At 43.0% G+C, this 21389-nt stretch overlaps 1 protein-coding gene and 1 long non-coding RNA gene across 2 annotated transcripts; both read left to right on the top strand.

The window, feature by feature from the left end:
* Positions 1-294: 294 nt before the first annotated feature.
* On the top strand, positions 295-7932 carry and2 (actinodin2). Its single transcript, XM_057057098.1, has 6 exons — positions 295-2641; positions 3158-3243; positions 4318-4362; positions 5153-5313; positions 5493-6395; positions 6602-7932. Exons 2-6 carry the CDS (start codon positions 3171-3173, stop codon positions 7001-7003), a joined length of 1584 nt encoding a protein of 527 aa, XP_056913078.1. The 5' UTR covers positions 295-2641; positions 3158-3170; the 3' UTR covers positions 7004-7932.
* An 11175-nt stretch (positions 7933-19107) lies between these two features.
* LOC130538830 (uncharacterized) lies at positions 19108-20727 on the top strand. The gene is made up of 2 exons (XR_008953987.1): positions 19108-20420; positions 20529-20727. It is a non-coding gene; the product is annotated as an uncharacterized LOC130538830 (long non-coding RNA).
* The last annotated feature ends 662 nt before the right edge of the window (positions 20728-21389 follow it).

Raw genomic sequence — 21389 nt, 5'->3', positions numbered from 1 at the left:
GTGTGAACTATTAGCATACGCTAAGTAAGTAAAAAGGTGCTAAATGTAAAAACAGTGCTAAATGTAACTTGTTGTATAAACTGATAAAACAAGAAAATAAATTCTGTATCTTCTGAACAAAAGGGGTGCACAACAGTTCAGACCCATGAACCTTTATTAAAGCCTTTTCATAAAGTGTTGGCATTCTTGTGTCAAATAGCTAGCATTGTCCATGATGGCGCGCCGCGCAGCTTTTCATTATGAATCCTCCCACGCTGCTCTGCTGTTGATTATTTGTACGCGATGTGAAACTTGAACCACAGCTAAAGTGCTTACATTCAAGCATTTGACAGGCAGCATCATTTTTACAAGGGTCTGTGTTTTTAATGAGCTCCTCTTTCACATGTTGCATGAGACGCTTTATAGGTTTTTAGCCCAAGTTTTTCTTAAATTGCCCTGAATTTTTCCACACAGGGAAAAAAGAGCAACATCTCTGCCAGTGGCTGCTTTAGCTTTAGGCTTCGGAAGACAACTTTTTTCTTTTCAGCTTCGACGTCAGTCCCCATCTTTCTGAAATTGAATGTAAATTAAGTTGTACCCAAAATCGAGTTGTTGTCAGTTACGTCAGCTCTGGGATGTTGTCGCAAGTTAATAAGATATTTAATATTAATGAATCAAAATAATGATGAAATTACCACAACTGCAGACATTGAAATGTTGTATTACCAACCATTCGATTGTCTCAGTTCCAGTATGACCACAAAAGACCTAAATATCCTTGTGCACAATTTTCAAACTCTTCAGTAGAGCAGAGAATGAATCCTTTAGGAAAATATACTCCAAACCATTAATTGTATGAGGACATGTGTTACATGTGTTATGCACAATGTGAAGGTTGAATCGTGGACCGGCTGGACCACGCAGAAAACTGCCTCTTTAACAGGTAATTGTTGGTACCGCTGAGAGTATCGCCTAATGATGAGGCTGCAGTGTGCCACTCTCAAGTGCCCAAGGTTCTCGACATAAATGGGCCGAGGCTGAGGACGTTTATGGTGGGTGCAACCCTTCATCACGATGGTGGCAGAACCCTCAGAAAACAGTTTCCTGGAGAAGGATTTTCATTGTGAAGAAGACAAAGTGTATCTAGGAAACACCTTCATTGTTTCTATACACAGAAGATGTTTTATGGGGTGTAAAGGGTGAAAGGTTTGTTAGGCTAGGCACCGAGGTAACTGATCCTATTGGCCACAGGAAAAATCCATTTTTGTTCCCTAACATCCACTGTGGGATGTCTGATACACTTGCATAGGGAAGGGGGTTGAGGACAGGTAATCAATTCTTGCATTCTGCATTGTGAGTAATTGGTCTGGCCCCCTGGAGCTTTGTTGAACTCAGTCCAGCAGAATTTGCAAAGTAGTAGCAATGAAACCAGCAGCTTTTGTATCATTAACACCATATTTAAGCCAAATTATTATCATACAGGCAGCTGTGATTGTGCCAGAAACATAAAGGTGTGATTAGTTTATTAGTATTTTTTTTATATTTTGTTTTGTGACACAAATCTGATCCAGGAAAGCTGCATCTTTCCGTGACACTATATGCTGTTGGTATGGAGTATATACCACTGAATCTGGCTGGAGGCTGCACAGGCTACGTGGCACAATCCGGAAGTCTGCAGCGAACAAACAATAAGGTCGGCATGCTAACAGCTCCGCACCTTCACAGCAGCAGCAGCGGTAGCAGCAGCAGCATCATTAGTGATTTCTTACACCAGCCCTGCCTCTAATCATTCCAAGTTCCTGTGATGTGGGTTTTTTTTTAACAATAAAGGCAGGACTGCATGTTTTCTCATACATTTTTGAAGATCTCATTCTGAGATTGTTATTGTAACTTTCTAAGATAAGACAGAATAAGAGAAAAAGTAACAAGAGAGCTCATCAGCCAATGTCTGACAATCCTGCTCATTATTTGTCAATATTATTGCAACACAGGGCTTATTTCTGATCAACTTCCTTTTGTTCACACTGGAGCCTCTGTTTTAAACGAGACCAAGCAATGGAATAAAAATCTAAAATTTGTTGGACTCCTTTCTTTCACCTGTCTTCAGATTTGATTTCCTACAATTAATCCAAAAATATACCAGAACCCTGCAGCTTCAGGTCTTCCGCTAAAAGCGGCATATAAAGCAGCTCTCCTACGAGAACCAGCTCCCCTATTAACGCCAGCTCGGCTATTTAATTAAAACAAAATCAATAAGTGGTTTAAATACAATACCATCTCTCAAATTGACCTGGAATTCCAAAACCTTGAATAAGTGAGCCCCGCTCTAAAAGCCACCTTGTTAATGTTACGCTGAGTGCAGGCATGCTGCTTACCTCGTCTAATTACAGGACCCCTATTGGCTGCATGGATGGCGGGCCAGGAGCCAATCCTGGAGCGCCTAGCAGCACGCCGGGGCTGTATGACATGCCTTTTTGTTTTTAATTATCGGCGGGGCTCCTTAAAAATGTTTCCCTGCCTGTCCATCTCATACAGGGTCGCAGAGAAGCAGAGGGTTTGGACAGGTCAGGTAACCACAGAGGACCCCACAACCTCCCCCAAGAAGCTTGAACCAGAGTGCTGCTCCTGATCACAGGAGGTCACAGCTGAAGCACCTTCACAGGTAGGTGTGCAGTTTCTTTTCCCCTCTTTTCTATAGTTGAGTACAGATGAAAAGTGAAAAAAAGAAATAAAATGAAATCTCTTCAGACTTGTCAGTAACTTTGAAAGCGCTGCAGAGCTGCGGCTCAGAGCTGTAGCTCAGCAGCCATCTGCACACAACTTTTCCAGCCTTTGGCTGTTCAGTAGTTTATATCAGCTGCTTTGGTTAAATATTCTCATGTTCGGAGCATAAGTCCTATTTTTCCTCGATAATCCACCCAAAGCCCCGTTACAGCATGTCCTTGATGCTCGCCAACATCTCTGTGTCGGCCAGTTAAACGAGAACTCCCTCTCAGTTCCAACAGAATTGCCTCATTTCCATTTCAACTTGCTTCTGAAAAACTCTTTCTAAAAAGCACGGCGCATCAATGGATCCTCAGCTAGCTGCAGCATAGTCTACTAGACCAGCACGATGAATTACTTGCAAACGCAGCTCTTTCCTACATTGAAGAACGCATTTTTTTCATGTTATTCTCAGGAAACATATAAACATGGCGCGAGTTGGACGGCCATCTTTTTCCCTGATCCACACAGGATTCCTGCTAGCAGTGGTTTTATTACCAGGTGAGAGAAGCTATCGAACATTTACAGTTGATGACGTTCCTGTTTGTGCTCCGAAATGATGTTTTTGGTAACGTTAAATAGATAAACATTTTTAAGCTCTCATTTCCAGCCACACTTTCCTAAAAATGGGTGTGATTGAATACAAGAGCTGATGTCTAAATTGCAATATAATGCAGAGATACTGTATGGATACAGAGTATTTCATTTCCCAAACATTTGCCAATTTTGGAAAATGCCTCTGGAATATTAAGGCCAGGTACAGTATTGCACATCTTCTCAACTTTAGTTTTGTTGTACTCTTTTCATTAATCTAATGCAGTTCCTGTTTTCCAATAATATTTCCACGCCCTTGCAGTATTTTCACACCTCTGTATCAATGTCCTGACTCCTTGTGTGGACTCTCGACCTCAGTAGTGTTGAAATATTATTTAAGGCCTGTGGGATCATGCACATTAATCTTTGGCGTATAAATCATAGAGACACGGTTACTGCCGTCCCTTATGGCGTGGCAAGTTGATGTACGAGGTGGCCTGAAAGTACTTCAAAATCTTTCCATGGTCATAAAAAAACATGTCTATCTCTGCTCCTCTGGGAGATTTCCCACATTAATAAATGAGACAGTTTGGAAGTTTAATCAGCTGGCTCAGCTGTTCGCAGCTGTAAACTCAGGGGCCCTGTTGAGGAACAAGACACCCCACATGTGGAAAGAAGGATGTCCACAGACAGTCCCCTTCCTCCCGACTTCCACTTTTACAGTGTATTGGTAATTGGGTTGAGTGAGGGCCCACTCTTTGTAGTTTTATTGGTGGAGGAGGCCCCCCGGTATTGGCACAAAAAATCTGGGTCTTGTTCAAAGACTAAACGGGTGTCGGCAAAGCTGGGCAGGGATCTGGAGGAGGGGTAGGTTAATGCTGCCCCTGCTTGGGCGCCAGAGTACCGGCACCTGCCGCGTTTCACCCAGAGCGGCTTATTAGCATCAGCAGTTTCCTGGAGCGGAGGAAAAGCTCAACATCTGGTTGCAGTCAGCAAACGTCCCTGCTGTTGCTAATGTGGCTGCTGCTGTGTGTTTTACAGAGTTTCTGGGGGCCGTGCCGCTGGAGCAGCACAAGGAGGAGGAAGGTGAGGACCCCCGGTGTGGCGTGTATTGTATATTTGCGCTTCGGTCATGTTTTTCAAGTCAACAAAAAAAGGATTTATAAGGCGACAGTGATGAGCACCAGACGTGTGATTGATCTCACAGAAGTTGATCATAGAAGTGAAAATCACACACTTGCTCATCTCTCCACAAAACAGATGACATACTGCACAAACCTGTAGCGCAGAAAGTCTGAGCACAGGGGGCCATTTTGATCCATTGTCAGGTTTATTTATTTGATTTCTGGCCAGGAGATAGATGAAAAGATTGACATGACTCATACTTTGACTTGATAAAAAGGGCATATCCCAAGTTTACCTCTCCATCTAACAAAAGGAGATTTGTCTGGTTATTATTTTCCACACACTCCTATTGTATCTGTGCCTGAATCTGCAGGTCTGTGGCCTTGAAACCTTCCTGAGGCATAAATTGATAGCTTCAGAGTCCTCCACATGGGGCTTATTCGTGATTGCATTGCTTTTCCTCTTAGCTCCATCATCGGTTTCATTTTGGTTCCATAATGTTCTCTAAAATATGTTCCAAAAACTCCTTATTGTTATGTACTATATGTACATATCATGACTTTGTAGTTTTCTTTTCTACTATTGCTGTGATTGTGGTACTTCTATGATCCTAAACTGTCTGTGATGCCAAAGGAATCCTGTTTTGTGAGGGTTAGTCCAGCTATATGGGCTGAAATAACTGGCTATTTTGAGCATTTGTATATTTTTAGTCAGAAACAAATCTGACTTAAGTCCATTTCACTCTTCTCAGTACCGGCAGCCTCCGATGTGAAAGCTGAGGCCATGGAGAGGCTCACAAAGCTTGTTCGCAACAGAAGGAACGTCCCAGTTTTGGCTATGCCCCAGTTTAAACGCCTGCCAGACTTCTGGGGATGGTACAAGTACTTCATGGACACCCACAACCAGGAGGGAGTGAGTAGAGATAGCTTTTAGTATAATAAAGTTTTACCAGATTTTGAAGCAGCACATGTTGTTTTCCAGAGATAGTTAAGCGTCAAGTAAAGGCATAAGAAGTGTTAGTGTGTCTTCTGTCACATAGTAACATGCCCCCTAACCCAGGGGCTAAAAGATTCATATCTCAATGGTCTTAGGTTGAAGATCTGGACCGGTTGTATATGGCCTACCTGCAGAACAAGCACAGGTCTGAAGAGGGCCCAACCTTCAACCACTACCTGAGTCACCTCAGTGAAATCTACAAGGCCTGTGCTGATTCTGACGATCCAGAGTGCATCTCAGAGTCCACCAGCAAGCCAAAGGCAGCAATGGTGATGCCCGCCCCCATCAAATCTGCCGCTGTTAGGCTGTGCAACCCTTACCTCGACCCATACTGCCTCTTCCCTCTCGCCCCCCATGCTGCTGTCCCTGAGCTGGAACCAGCTCCAGCTCCAGCTCCGGCCAAAGTTCCTGCCCCTATCCTCACCCCAATGCTGCCCATGCCTATGAAGAGTCACACTGGCTTCTACTACTATGCCCCTGTCCTGGAACCCTTCCTGAGTCCTGAGCAGAAGAACGAGCTGCTGAGAATCTGTAACCCTGAAGATGTCGAATGTCTGCAGTATCACCTGAGGGCCGCTTTTGGCTATCGCCCTGCTCCCGGCCCCGCCCCATCCTACGCTGCCCTCAAATGTAACCCCAAAGACCCATACTGCATGCCAACACTGGTCCAGAAAGCCCCCACTGGATTTTACCATCTGATGTACCCCAGGTGTGACCCAGAAGTGGATCCTCTGTGTGTGATGAACGTCGCTGCTCCTGTTACTGCGAAGGAAGCTCCAAAAGAGCAACAGTGCAACCCCCTGTTCGACGCTGGCTGCAATCCTCTGACTGCCACCAAGCTCTATGGGCATACCAAGCCTGTCCTGGAGTATGCCCCCAATGATGAGCCTGCACCTCCTGCTGGTTCTCTGACCTGCAACCCTTCAGACGACCCATACTGCATACTGGCAGCAGCTCTTGCCCTGCGAAAGCCCGTTCCACAGCTCCCAGAACACCAGGTCTGAATCCAACATCCTGTTTCTAGGATTAACTAATTGAGTTGTCTAATCTAGTGTAATCTTGCTTGATGAGTGTTCTCATTATTTTCTATTCTTCTTCACTTGGTTTATTAAATGATGTAGTGACATGAAATGGGTGTTGCATGATGTCTTCGATCTCCTTTGCATCTGTTTTGAACACAAACGCAAATCAATCAATCAACCAGGTCCGCTACAACCTCGGGGTCCCCGGCAAGACCAAGGAGGGCTACGACTGCTATGTGCACTATGACAAAGACTGCACGCCTGTGGAGTCTGGCCCCAAGGCCAAGGCTAACATCAAGGCCCCAGCCAAGCCCTATTGCCACCCATTCGACCCCAGCTGCAACAAGTTTTCCTCTCCTCCCATCGTTGAAGCTCCAAAGCCTGGAAAAGATGGCATAATCCTGCCTCACCCCGACTGCGACCCTGAATACGACTACAACTGCCGCCTGCGCCGTGCCAGGGCCGCCCCCGTTGCTGACGAGCCCGCTGCCTCCGAGGGGAAAGCTGCCAACGAGCCCGTCAAGGAGGCCCCTGTACCACGCTTTGAAGATTTTCTCAGGGGCATCATGAGGCAGCACAAATAGATTTCAAAAACACCAACAGAGTTAAGAAAGTACCAGGCAAGAAATAAAGCTCATGCAATAATCGCCTTAAATCACCTCCATGGACTGTAGGCTATCATATTATTCCCCCTAACCCCCTCACCACAACAAGAAGAACAAAAAAAAACTGCCAAAAAAGAGATAATCTCAATAAATCGAAAAAAGAGAACAAATCAAAAACAGAACAATAAGATTCAGCACTTCATGTGTTTATGTTTGTAGGAAGATTTGTGTTTATAGAAATGGTAGATGTAGAGGTAGTTTGAATTTGTGTCAGTGGATAAAAACTGCTTTCTATTGTAAATTCTCTTCTTCAGTTTCACTAACTTTAAATGTATTTAATGTTTTTGTTGTTTTGGCCACGTTTTTTTCTGTTACTCTAAACCTCATTATGCTCCTTCTGTTTAGTTTTTATAAAGTGTTAAATAAAATTTTAAAAAAAACCTTCTCAAACAGTCAAACTACATGTGCTGGTAGTGTATGACAGAAAGACAACACCTTATTTAACAAATTGAAAAGTAATAATGCATTTATGCTTGTGTTCTTAAGCCAGAATTAGGATGGATATTTAATGCAACAACACTTTGGTTAATGAGTTTATATCCTGCACACATTTGAGCTTTTGCCAGCTGGCAAAGGGAATGTGCTTTGCTTTAATAGAATATATTTGCTTGATTAATTTGCATGTTTATACATTGATTACTGACGATGTGTTCTGAACACAGACAACAATGAAAAAGCAAATACAAGTAGTTTTATCTTAAGGGTAAAGATACCAAACTGTGCATGTAATCAAGCAGTGATGGAAGTATTTACAATGCACAAGAGACAAGCAAGTAAAAACCCCACAAAGTCTAATTTTATTTGATGAAACCATGACCTCATCATCCAAATAAAGAAAAACATCTGCATTCTCCAGTGTTTTCTGAGGCTGGATGAGAGCAGGGCTCCCTGTAGGGCTGCACAACGGCTCTGTGAAGCTCCTCTCAGGCTCAAACAAGTCGCACATAAAAGTACATATTAGACGTCTTAGAAGTGTCTCCAATGCTTTACTGTAATACCAACTTCAAAACAACTGCCTCACACTAAAATATATAGACCTGAGGGCTTGACCTTGCAGCATTTTCCTTCCGAATTCTGTCAACCACTGGGGTCGTGGGGTTGACCAGGACCGTGCCCTCACACACACCCAGGGTCAGTGTAATCTCCAGCCAACCTCATGTACAGGTGTTTGCACAGTATAACTTTTGTCCATGAATCTTTTTTGCAGCCTTGCGCAACTTTGACACGTTATGCGTGACAACAAAGCACGGTAAATAATGACATGAATGAGACATCAGCTCTGTTTATACGCTGTAGTATTAACAGAGGGAGCTACGCCATAATCACCTGCCATGGTGTCTTGTAGTATTCGTTTTATTGACCTATGGGGCCATATTAGACTGCAAGACGGGAGTCAGTTGGGTAATAACGTCCTCGTGCTGCAGCTCCAGCACAGCAGAAGGAGCCTGAAAGAGCCAAATGCTGTTACTGCTGCTGCGGCTGACAGTTTTACGGTCAGATAACATGCAGTTGGTCAAAGTAATGACTACCTGAACACAGCACGCAGTTGAGAAATCCTCGCAGTGGCATGTTGATAATTGTAGCTGTTGTCCCGTAAAGTTTGAACTTGCTGTGCCGTTGTAATGGAACTAAAGCTTCTCCTGCTGCATCACACAAGCCAGCTAAGTGTTTAAAAACAACATAAAAATGTGCATTGGTGGACATTTTAGGGATGTAAATTAGATGAATTAATTGCTATTATTATAGTGTGGAGTGAAATTATATGTATGAAAATTTGTATTCACTCTTAATGGGATGTCTAGACAGAAATCTTTCCACATTGGAAAAAAATAGCCAATGGAGCAAGAAACTATTAGAATGCATATAATTCAAACAAAACTTTCCAATCAAGTTGATATTTCAAATTTTGAAAGTGCAAAACCTCCACAAACACAAATTGCATTTATATGTATTTTTAGTCTGGAGTGTGAAGGCTGATCTCCTCAGAGTTCCACAGTGTTCTTGCCTCAGTGAAGTGATGAAAGGCTTGTTTAAAGGCAAGTCATAGTCCCCCGGCCCTGCTACTTCGTCTCATTCCATCCATATTCGAACCACATTTGACTTGGGGAAAGTTCGACACTTTCAGGTGTGATATGATGCCGAATTCCATCAGAGGTCGATTCAGCGGACCAAAGATCAAACAGTGTGCGGAGGAGAAAAATACTGTTTGGAATCAATTTCACGCCTCTGTGGAGAATAATTGCGGTGGATTTTAAACATTATGATATTAAGATAAGCGTCTTCACAGCCTGTCACAGTGGAACGCTTTTGGTTCTTCACAGTTGCTTGTTTTGTGGTAATTAACGCTGTGGAAAAAAATTAAACATTTCTGTTTCCGACAGTCAGCATTTTATTTCCTTTGTTGTTTTTTTGATGTTAATAGCTTTTTATATATCTGTATATAAGACAAGCAGATGGGGGAAAAAAGCTTCAGTAAAGGTAGGATTTGATGGTGATTCAGTCAGTAGGGAACATTTGTGAGTCAGATGATACTTCTGTGTTCTGGGACAGTTTCAGCTTTGTTTTTTGCTGTTTCAGGGAGAAATAATTGAAAATGCGAATGATTCACCAAGCGGTCCGCTGCAAGTTGCATGAAGGAAACAAAGTGTGACGGATGGAGCGAGTCAGCCTTCGGAAAGGTCACCGATGAGCCATCACTCGGGTGTTTTTAAATGTAGCGATTGCAGAGATGTTTTTGGATAAGTGCTCTTTCACACACACACACACACACGCACGCACACACACACACACCACACACACACACACCACACACACACACACACACACACACACACACTCTCTGTTTGTCTCAGATGGCATTACAGGACGTCTCTCCTTCCTGTCTCCCTGGGATGGACAGGCATCAGTTAGTGTATGATCTGTCCATGGACAAAGGTATGGTTTAACCGAACTGAACTGTGAGTTATTTCCTCAAATCACAGAGGGGAAGTTGGAAACTTGGGGTTCTTTATCTCTGTCGCTTTGAGCGTGCAAGTTGAAATAAAACCAAGAGTCATAGCTAAAGAACAGGGAACAAAAAACCTTCCATCAGTTTAGATGTCGTCCATAACTCTCGATAGTCACAAGAAATATCAGCTCTCGCCAACCGATCCGATCGATGTTGGCCAGCCGATTTTTATAAAATTCATTAGCGGGTACGCCGCCCAAGTCTTTCAGATGCAATCTGTCATCGCAGAAACGTGAGCATTTGCAACGGGCCCTGACATCGATCTGTCACAGCTTGCCGGCTGTGCCAGCAGAGATCAGACCTGCGGGTAAACCGGGAGACATGCGGCGTCCATCAGCGCTGACTCATCTGAAGATGAATGCAGATGAAGGCGGAGAAGGGAGGGAGGTGACAGAGTGGGGGATGAAGGGTGGCGTTGACGTGATGGGTTCACACTGAGCGAGAGGTTGGAGGGACAGAGATGGACAAGCGCAGTTGGTCAGGTGGAGACTGAGAAAGAGACTGACAAGAAAAGTGGAGAAAAAGTGTGTGTGGGTGTAGGTGTGAGTGTGTGTGGATGTGTGTGTTCTTGCAAAATATTGAGTACCAAAATCTGCATTCTACTACCAAAGTGAGGACATTTTCCAGACTTAAGGACATGTTGGCTGGTCCTCAAAACTTCCAAAGACTGTTTGAGGGTTAAAACATGGACATTTAAGGAATTTGGTTTTGACTATGGTTAGGAGGTTAGTTGATGGTGGTTAGGGTTAGGGTAAGTAGTTGGGTTATGCATTATGCCTATAAAAGTCCTCACAAAGATAGAAGAATGCGTGTGAGTCTGTGTTGGGGGGCCAAGATTCAGAGATAGCCTCTGGGCTGTTGATAGAAAGCAACAATCCAAACTAGACTGAACTTTATGATTGTTATTCACCCAGTGTTCCTGCAGGTTCAGAGGATAATCATTCCAGCTGACTCGCTCCAAACGTGGCTCATCAAGGAAGTGTTGGCCTCCTCTGCTGCGAGGGAGACCCAGGCAGCGTGGGGAGCTTTGAGTCAGCACCGGTGGAGTTTCTGCTGACCCAGGCTCAGAAGGAGGGGGTGGAGGTGTTGTTGCACAGGCCCAAATCCAGATTCCAGGAACCAGCAGACGTAGATATCATCCACAGCCTATGAAAAGAGGGGTGTGCTCTGTGGGTGTGCCGTGGCGCTGTAGATCAGTTGATCACATCTGATTTGTGTAGGCTGGAGAAAATGAAGGCTGAAGAAAAGCTATTAGATCGAACAAATAACTATTCTTTGTGGAAAAATAAGAACATTAAAAATAAGTGTTTATATGAAACAGTTTTTTTTTTTTACTAATCTGTATCTCTTTCTCTTTAAAAAAAAAAAGAATTCAGTGAATTTCAGTAACACTTATTACACGCTTCTTTTTTCCTTTGAGGCAAGGGTGGCATCCAACATTTTTTTGCTGTTGTTTATCCAAAGGTTTATTAAAAATCAATAGAAGAATCTTCCCTCCCCATGGAGAATGGGCCCAGGCTGCAGCAGAACCTGTTCAATAAAAACTTCCACATCAGGTCACAGATCAGTTTTACATTAAAAATACCATGTCAGCGCTAAAGCATGTGCGCAATCCCTGGAGGGGAACACTAAATTTGAATATATCACACACACACACACACACACACACACACACACACACACACACACACACACACACACACACACACACACAATCCTTTGAAGCGTCGGCTGCCCAGAAGATTCCTCTGTGTATTATGAATTACTCATTGCGGCTCCATCTTGGACTCTGCTTCTTGCTGCCGAACACATGCAGACATCACAGGTGAGATGCGTCACATCACAGGTGATATTCTCAACATCTCTTTGACCCAAATAAGCCGTCAAATGTACCGTGCACAAACCTGCGGCACAAGCTCTGCCCTCGAGCCCCCACATGTGAGGGGAAGAAGGAGGTGTTTGCCAATGAGTGTTGCCACTGAGAGGAAGGGGAGGATTTGGCTGAGCAACAGCTTGTTTTTAATGGAGGATTGTTTCTGCGGCGAGCAGGATGAATCTCTGCCCCTCTGTCCTCTTGAAGAAAACAGAACTTTTTAAAGGTCATTACTTTACTACGGCAGGATGCTGAGTACGGATCGTCCTTGTGTGCTGAAATCATTCTGTTGTCTTTGTGAAACAACGTTTTTTTCCATCCTCTCGCCAACAGAAATCTTGTATCACTGGATGAATAATAAGTTTCCGCCTCTTAACTGAGTGCTTCTCATAGCTGAATGCGATTAATTAAGTGATAATTTCAGAGAAAGGACAAAATCAGTTGATTCCAGTAAAATGGTAATAAATGGGTATCTTTAAGAGTGTTACTGAAAAATCAATAAAAAAGGAAGAGATAGTTGAATGGATGGATAAATAACATGGTCGAGGCTCTCTCTTTACCAGTCAACCTATGTTCAGCTCTCAGTGATGGTTGGGAACTTTTGGGTGCTAAAAGACTAGATCTGGAGAGATTATATCAGTCGGGGAGAGGAAGGTCTGGGCCCAACTGCTGAGATTGCTACCCCCAACCCAAACCCAGAGAAGTGGTTGGAAGATGAAGACAACCTAAACGGATCAATAACAGCATGTCTTTTACTGCCTAAACAGGTCCACCATTTACACCCCCTAACGGTTAAAGTTAATAGTCAGCAAAACAGTAAAGTTTCTATGCTTTCGTTACATATGAAGTTCTTTTGCACACAAACACATGTTAACTGTGTAAAGTGCTCTGTAAAAACATGTAAATAGCTTTGTTTTGTCTTTTTTCCAAAGTTTATCCCCCCAAAAAATCTTTCAAATTGACTCTTCTGTGGTTTGCTATGTAAAATCGTCAGTATCCATGTGGAGGAAGAACAGCTGGATAATGCTGATTTGATGACACCTGCTGCTATTGATGCTTCTACTACAATCACCATTACTGCTTTGCCCCCTTAAAAATATATAAACAACAAATGGAATCAGTGAACAACATAATTAGTTAGTGTGGGGGGGTTGTTCTTGGTTATTAATCCCGCTGCTGCAAGATTAAAAATAATTAATGAGCACATCCATCATCTTACTTTAATGAAAGTAAGAATTTTGGAAAATGTCAGCTCCTTGTGACTACCCAAAGATGAAAGCACTAAACGTTGCTGCACTCCTGAAGAACAACCATCCACGTTCAGTAGCCAATCACTCTCAGTAAAAAAAGGGAAAAATAACAAAGTAGACACCTGCCAAGTGCCACAGTGAAACCTGGTAGCAGGAAGTCACTTTCTATTTAACACGCGATTGAGAACATGCCTCTGGAAGTGGAAAAACGAGTATGTGTGTGCAGAGATGGGGTGTGTGTTTGGTCAGATGTTCAGAATAAAGATTTTCCATGTATGCTCTTCTAATCAAGAGCTCATCTCTTCCCTCAGTTTGATGCAGATCCCGGAGGAACGGCGGTGCAGAAGATGGGAGTCGCGAACTGAGACGGCACCCGCTGCCTGCTCGCTCTCAGACTAAAGCTAGCTGCCAGCCACAAAGGCGATCATTTTCAAGATTCGGCTTCTGGAGCCCTGCTGCTTTTTGAAACTTGTGAAGGCCCGGCGCTCAGCTCTGTGTTGCAACATGTGGGAGAGGAGCACCAGCAGGGAAAGAAGACAAAGCAGATTCCTCCTCTGAAGCTACGTGCTCAGAGAAACGACGCTCTTTGTCTGCTGCATCGTTCCGAACTTTTGACACACGTTGAACATGCTTTATTTGCGGCCATTATTAATTTTCTTTGTGAAGCGTGCCAGTATTATCTTTAATCGCGTGGAAACGTATCCACAGGGGGAAGTTGTGGGTGAACGCCTGAAGTTTTCGGTGCCAGTAAGACAGGAGTTGCTTTGAATTAACATGCCGGAGCGGCTCTCACATTAACTCACGGATTACTTCTCACTTTTAATGCACAAACTTCTTCAGAGTACATTTGGAATTTGGTTTTGTACCACTGTTTGACTACCACTTTATTGTTTGACTTTTGTGTTATAGTATTTGGATCTGTGTTTTTATATTAAATTAAAGACTTTTATAATACGTTGGTGGTGTTAGCTCAGACTATTGGGAACTGGGCTTTGAAGCATAGGTTCGCGTTTCGAGCCCAAGTGCAGACAAAACAGGGAGGTGTTCTGGTAGTAGGGGGAGGTGCCAGAACACCTCCACTGCCGAGGTACCCTTGTGCAAGGTACTGAACCCACAAATGCTCATATGGGGCCCTGCAATGAACTGGGGACTTATCCAGGGGTGGACCTGCCATCACCCATTGCGTTCCCTTCCCGTGACCCCGAAAGGGATAAAGAGGTTAAGAAGATGAGGTGAGAGACTTTTATAAGGTGCAAGAGAGGGTTTGATACCTCGACTTGAGCCACCTGATGCATCTTGGGAATGGCTTCATTTGCAGCGAGAATCAGACAGCAGAATGACAATAGAGGTGTGCTCCCAGAGAACCTGATGCATGCAATAAATACATGGGGAAATCAATTTTAGCTGTTCTCCTCAGCCAAACCCGGGCTCCTAGTTGTTCCCAGTGATTTATTACTACATCAATGGGGTCCTATTAGGCCTGCAGGAAGAAACACTGCCTCACCTCTCCCACTGTGCCACCGCTCTGGGTCACCGTAAGGTCTGTCCAACAGAACCTGCTCGCAGACTGGAGGGTTGGGACCCACATGTCAGACACAATGAAGCACATGACACGAAACTCCAGCTGGGGCACTCACTTACAGCTCATCATCCTCCGCCGATGGGTAATGAACCTAGGCGACCTGACAGGAGCAGAGAGAGATAAATCGAGTGCAGCTGAGATGGAGAGAATCCAAAAAATATCTGGATTCAAGGTGGCTTCTCACATGAAATGGCTATTTGATATTAGTTAACCATCAGGAGATGAAAAAAAATGACATCTCGGGACTCATTTTTTAAGAAAACCTTTACTTTTTTGACATAAATGTGGATCCAGTAGGGTATTGAAGGAACCCCCCGACAGGGCATGTATTGCAAATTTGTTCTATTATTTTGCGCTGCACTGTTTCGCAAAACTTCAGTCTCTATTATGTTTGTTTTCCTCGACGGGATTTAATAATTTCATTTTCAAGACAGACCTGCACAGGACTGATACAGTTACAATACCAGTAGGTCTAAAACATTAAAGCACACACTGCCTTGAGTGAGTTATTCACTTAATGAATTCAATTAATAAGCAAACCACATAGTTAATAAGGTCCAGCAAATATTTGATCAGTTGTTGCATTATTTGATTCAGTCCACATGAATTCATTAGCTCATTTAAAACTTCCAAAAGGTGAATTGTTGTTACTGTTTCAACTCTGCCCATGGGTTTTATGATGTGACAGTTGTTCCCTGTTAAAGTCTAGCTGCTGTTTAGTATTTAATAAGCAGTATCAATCACCTTGTTTATCTACCAGTTTTGAACTGTAACGTGTTTTCTGCCAAAACGTTAAGCACCATTTTACCCAGCTGCTGCTGTTGCAGAAATAATATCAAAAGTCAAATAAAATGCCTGTAATTACTTCGTGTGGGGCAAAAACAGAGGATACTAAGAGGTTTTGACAAGTCCTGAAGACTCCGAATCCCTGCAGGAAGCTTCATAATCAGTCCTTGAGTTTGAGCTTAGAGAGGGGGGAAACGAGTGAGAGCATCAAACCTCATCAGCTGAATTAATCAGAAATCATAAAGTGATCCACGCAACACGGGATAGCATCGCGGCTAATGAGTCCATGTTGGACTGTGACCCAAACTGAACCTGAACCGCTTGACACCGGCGAGCAGCGATGGGCCTCGTAGATCATTATGTTCCCATTACTGTTTACGCTGCCAAGCGAAGGTTCAGGTTTACTTCAAAAGATGTTGATAAAAGCATTTGTTTCACTTGGGGTTTCAAGTAAAGACACAGATTTGAGTTTGAGTAAGAATGCTAATTAATCTCTAAAACCTGCAGATGGCATCACTTTTTTCTATTTTTTTTAGTTTTCAGTGTTTTGCTTAAACACTTTTTTATTTCCAAGACTCTCGGAGATGCATGCTGGCCAAATACTCCCAAAGGTGTTTAAACCTCTCATGGATGTTATGCACCCGGAATCTTAGCAGATTGGCATTTGTAATTCAGCTCCAAAGCTCGTCCGTTCCTCTCTGGAGGGTACAACAGGAGAGAATAGACTCCTGTCATTGATGAGTCCTGGGAGTTTAGAGCGAGTGAATGCTCTTGCATGTCTGTATCGACGGCCCTGGAGTCTTACCTGATTTATAATGACAAGAGCATTTGGTTCCAAATGAGAGTAAGCGTGTTTTCAAAATTGGAAACACAAGGGACGCATCGCTCTGAGAAGAGACAGCTGGGAAAGCAAATGTTGACACTTGGATTGAAGACCGTGGAAGAGGGCTGACTTGACTACTTCAGGTCATTACTAACACTATTAAACAAAATTTACACTGTGTTTGGATAAAGCAATTAAGGCTACCAGATGATGACGAGGCTCCAGGATCTGATTTTCGTCCCCTGCAATGACCACATCTACATTGTGCTCTAAACTCTGCATAATAAAGCAACATCCTGATTTAAATTTTGTCTTCAGCTACCCCATTAGCCTCCTCTGTCCAAAGATGAGCCACATTAAGAATCAACTCATTAAAGACTCTGCATGTATAATTATTCGTATAATAAGATCTGCCATAGATTCTCTAAAATGCATGGAAATGTGACATATTTGACACAGTAAGACATTCCAATTAATGAGGCATTATTAGACATGCGCATGTGCATGCAGATGTCCGTCACTTAATTTGACACGCATCATCACACAGTTTACTGCATCACTGCTCCCTCTGGGTCCCAGCTTTTGACCATTTCTTCACATTTTTGGGCAAAAAATACTGAAGTGATTGTCTGAATTCACTTATGATCTCAGTGAATTTAGCTCATGCGCCCAAAATGAAACGCTGGTTTCATTTAAGTCAATCATGATGAGTTTTTGCTGTTAATTGAAAATTAAATCAGAGCTGAAACAGAGATTAAAAGTTCTAGACCAATTCAAGCATATAATTACATCACTGTCACCTTTATTAAAGTATAGGATATATACAAACACACAAGTATGCTTACAATATGCAATGTGTGTGTGTCTGTGTGTGTGTCTGTGTGTGTATGTATGTATATACAGGTATAATGGCTGACGTAGAATAAATTGTTTTTTTCCCCATTTCCCCAAAATTTCTAGTCCAGGAAAAGAATTACACTGAATATTCTTGAATTTTTTGATTGCAGCTGATAACTCACATATAATAACATTTGTATTTATTTTGAATGAAGCACACCTGGGATTAGAAATGTAAAGTAGCTATTGCTGGTGTTTTCTATGAGAAATGCTAACCACCAACTCTTAAAATGACACTTAAATTCTGTGAAACATCATCTTAGTGCCAAAGTGGATTTCAAGTCTCCAAATGACCCTGGGAGCTGTGCTTTTAAATACTTTGACCCCGGTAACGTTTCCCTGGATGGATTTACATAATTAATGTAAACAGTTGTTCAATAAGGCGCCAAAAAATACAAAGAAAGGATTAGGCCACATCTGCGACTGACTACAGTATTCGACCTGCATTTCCTCGTTAAATGATGCTGACCAGACATAACAAGACTCCTGGTGAGACACTGCTTGGGACTGTTTTTTCCTCTAGCTACAGGTCCGTCCAGGTCTGGACTTTCAGACAGAACACTTCCGCCACATCAAGTCACAGTCAGTCCCCTCCAGCACTGTCCTCTGTCAGAGACAATTCACTACACAAAGCAGAGGAGTTCAGGTATATCGGCGAGGGTCCAGTGGAGAAGACAGCATGCTATTCTAGCTCACTGTTTTGAAAAATGTGGTGCCCCAGAATGTAGACAACCAAAATGAATTTCCTGTAGAGGAGAATTGGGCCGGCTGAGCTGGTTTGGGGTCTGTTTATGATGACTCTTACACATCTAGTAGGGCAAACATTACATGTCCTGTCTGGGAATCCTTTAAAATCAAATGGAGATGGGGGGAAAGGGAGAAGGATATACCGAAATCTATGGATGGCTGCAGTGCTGAAAATGGTGCAATCCACTGGGATCAGTAACATCCCAAGAGAGTCCTGCTTGTGTAGTTGAAGCAAGCAGAAACATTCTGGTTATAGCAAAGCAACGAATGACTGACATAAGGAGCCAAGTCGCTGTAATAATATTGTTGATTCCAGCTATGCACGATATGCAAAACGACAAGGCCGGCAGCTCAGGGAAATATGAACCCAACGAATGTCAAGGGTTTGATTCTCAGGAGAACGCTGCAGATCATGGAAAATGTCAGCGCGTAAACACGTTCAAAGGTTACGCTTCATCACTCACATGCACGCTGGCAGATGCAAAGAAACGCGTAACCAGCACAGACACAGGCCCGCTCGCAAAACGGACAGAACCACATAAATCTCATCAAACACACACACACACAAACGCGCCAACACACACACAGACATACACACTGGATCTTTAAAATGTTTGTTTGTCTGCACACGATATTTATACAGGCGGGGAATTTTTATCTCTGTGATTTTTTTCCCTGCAGAATTTCAAGAGATTTCTAAAGAGAAAAAAAGTGAACAGACACACAAAGGTTTAAAGCATTAAAATGCCATTTCCCCTCCTATAAAAAAAATAAAAAAATAAAATAAAACCAATAGAAGGACAAAGCATGTTTGCGTGTTTGTTTAGCAGACTGTAAATACACTCCATGGCGAGTGAGTTTTCTTTCCACTTCCACATCTTAGATTGAATTTAATGGCTTCAATCAGTGTGGGGACGGTGAATCACTGCTGCTAATGCACTACTCACATTTGCAGAGGTGGGAGGGGAAGAAGCATCAATTCTGTGTCTGCCATTAGTGTTACATTAATGCTGTCCCGCTACCTGCTAAAATTACACTTCCTGCGCCGCCGCAGATAATGTTCCTCACTTGGACTGAAGCAGAGTGTGTGTCTGGAGTACAGGCATCGGTGCTGCCATAAACACTAAACTCCTGTTGCCTGGCTGGAGTCGCAGCCTGATTTTTAGCCACGATGTGCTGCAGGGGAAATGCTGTTGGAATATTCACACAGCTCAGGACCCCAGCCAAGGAGCTGTAGCAAGATTGAGGAAGGTAGATGCAGACTACAGAAATCCTTGCTCATAATGTGCTGAAATAGAATCCACTTAAGGCTTTGTTCGACACAAGGAATGGGGCGGTGTGATTCTCGCTATGTTCAAAGTCACGTTATGTCCCACAGGATGAGGATTTCAGCCTCCTTTCTGCAACCCACTGATGTCTGAATTCAGAGTAAGTGTAGAGGCTGGTTTCAAAGCTGGAAAACCGGATAAAAATCTTTAAACGTACACAAAGAATTGTGTCAATCAATGTACTGTATATGGGCTTTGAAAATGGAAATAATGCATGCTGATCTTCATGCAGACATGTAAGGTGATCCCCAGGAGGAGGAGGATTACATACGGTGGGATGTATTCAGATCCCGGTAAAGCTTTATGTCAAAACATTTAAAAGAAAATACATACATTTTTCCTTGTTATTCCTAAACCCAGAATTGTAGACATTTTGGCAAAATAAAAAAAAGGAAATATCACATGAACATAAGTATTCCAGCTCTTTGCTGTCACCCGGTGAGATGGTGCTACATCTTCAGAGTCCAGAAATGTTGAATAAAATGTAAATATAAATGTATAGGTAAGGCTTTACAGCTGACAAAATTGGATCTGTGTAAACTCTGCGAAGTCCGCACCAAAACTGGGGGCTATGGGACCACTGGAAGATTCTCTTCATCCCAGCAGCCTTGATGGTAGCGCCTGTGCAGTGAAGCTCAGCCCCACCCAAGAAGTAAAGCAAGTGTTTGTAGCTTCCCTCAGGTGGCCATACAGTATATAGCTTGAATTCTTGCTTCCTCTTTCACCTCCTCTGCCTTGCTCTGTATCCATCCATCTTGCCGATCCCATTCTATTTTCCGGGATGATGCAAGTCCATTCTCTCCTCTGTCTGTCCTGCTCAAGGTTTCTTACTGTTAAAAAGGAGTTGAAGATGAACTGAACTGAACTGAATTAAATTGCTAATAATTATCTTTATCAATGTAATACATGTGCTGTGGTAACAGCTATTGCTTTGTGATGGCCAGATCTAGATGACAGCTTGTACTAACCTAGCATAGCACTGCATTTCACAGAACAAGATGGAATATTCAGAACAGGTGCAACGCTAAACCCTCAGTGTAAGGGTAAGAGTTAGACTGCTGGATTTACTGGGTGTAACTTTTCTGTATTGTACTGCACAATTAAAGAAATAAAAAGAGAAAAAGACACTTTTCTCTCTTGTTTTCCCTCAGGTAAGACTGGGAAAAAAAATATCTTACAACTGTGAACACACCATCGAGCAAAGGAAACCGAGTCCAGCTGATCAATAAAGGCCAAGGAGAAGAAGCGTGGTAAAAGTAAAGAAAATGTTTAACGCTGAATGAACCGACGCCAACGTGAAACAGTCCTGATTATGAAATTACTCAATAAAAGAGAAAAACTAAAGAGAAAGGAACAAGATTGTTTCTATGTATTGATCATAGAGTTCTTTGGACAGTAGCCATGTTGCTGATGCTGGTTTTGTGTCCACAGCCACAAAATAGAGGAAAGCTGAGTTTTTATACTCCGCATGCAGGCCAATTCTATACAAATGCTATTTTGTAAGTGATCACAACTGAATTTTATGATACAGCAACATAATGTCAAAAGCGACCGCTTGACAAATTTAATAATTGTTTCCTATATTTAATTCTGCTTCCCTATGAAGTGATTAGATGTGACCTAAATGCAACGTGCAAACAGCTCTTTGTGACTCGCGTTGTTGTTTCCAGCTGCAATTAACAGCATTTTAGCGCACTGTAAGACTTTAACAACACCTGAAAGCACTCTTCATAATCTTACTGGGCCACTGTCTGATAGATGTCTGCCAAACTCTATCAAGCAGTTCACCCCTGTAAAAAGGAAACAAAGGGACACAGGAGGACCTGACATGCCCTCACATCTGTCTGTCACTACCCATCAGTCCCCTGAGAAGTCATTGATCCATACGGACCCTTTGCTCATATGCCCAGCAGACACCGAGGCAACAGCAAAGACTTCTGTTCCCGTCTGACAGCATGACCACTCATGTTTCCATCAAGGACGGGAAGGAACCCTGCTGCTGTCACCCTCGC

The sequence above is a fragment of the Takifugu flavidus genome, chromosome 15 (assembly GCF_003711565.1).
Source record: "Takifugu flavidus isolate HTHZ2018 chromosome 15, ASM371156v2, whole genome shotgun sequence".
Lineage (NCBI taxonomy): Eukaryota > Metazoa > Chordata > Actinopteri > Tetraodontiformes > Tetraodontidae > Takifugu > Takifugu flavidus.
This window is presented reverse-complemented; position numbering and strand designations above follow the sequence as displayed.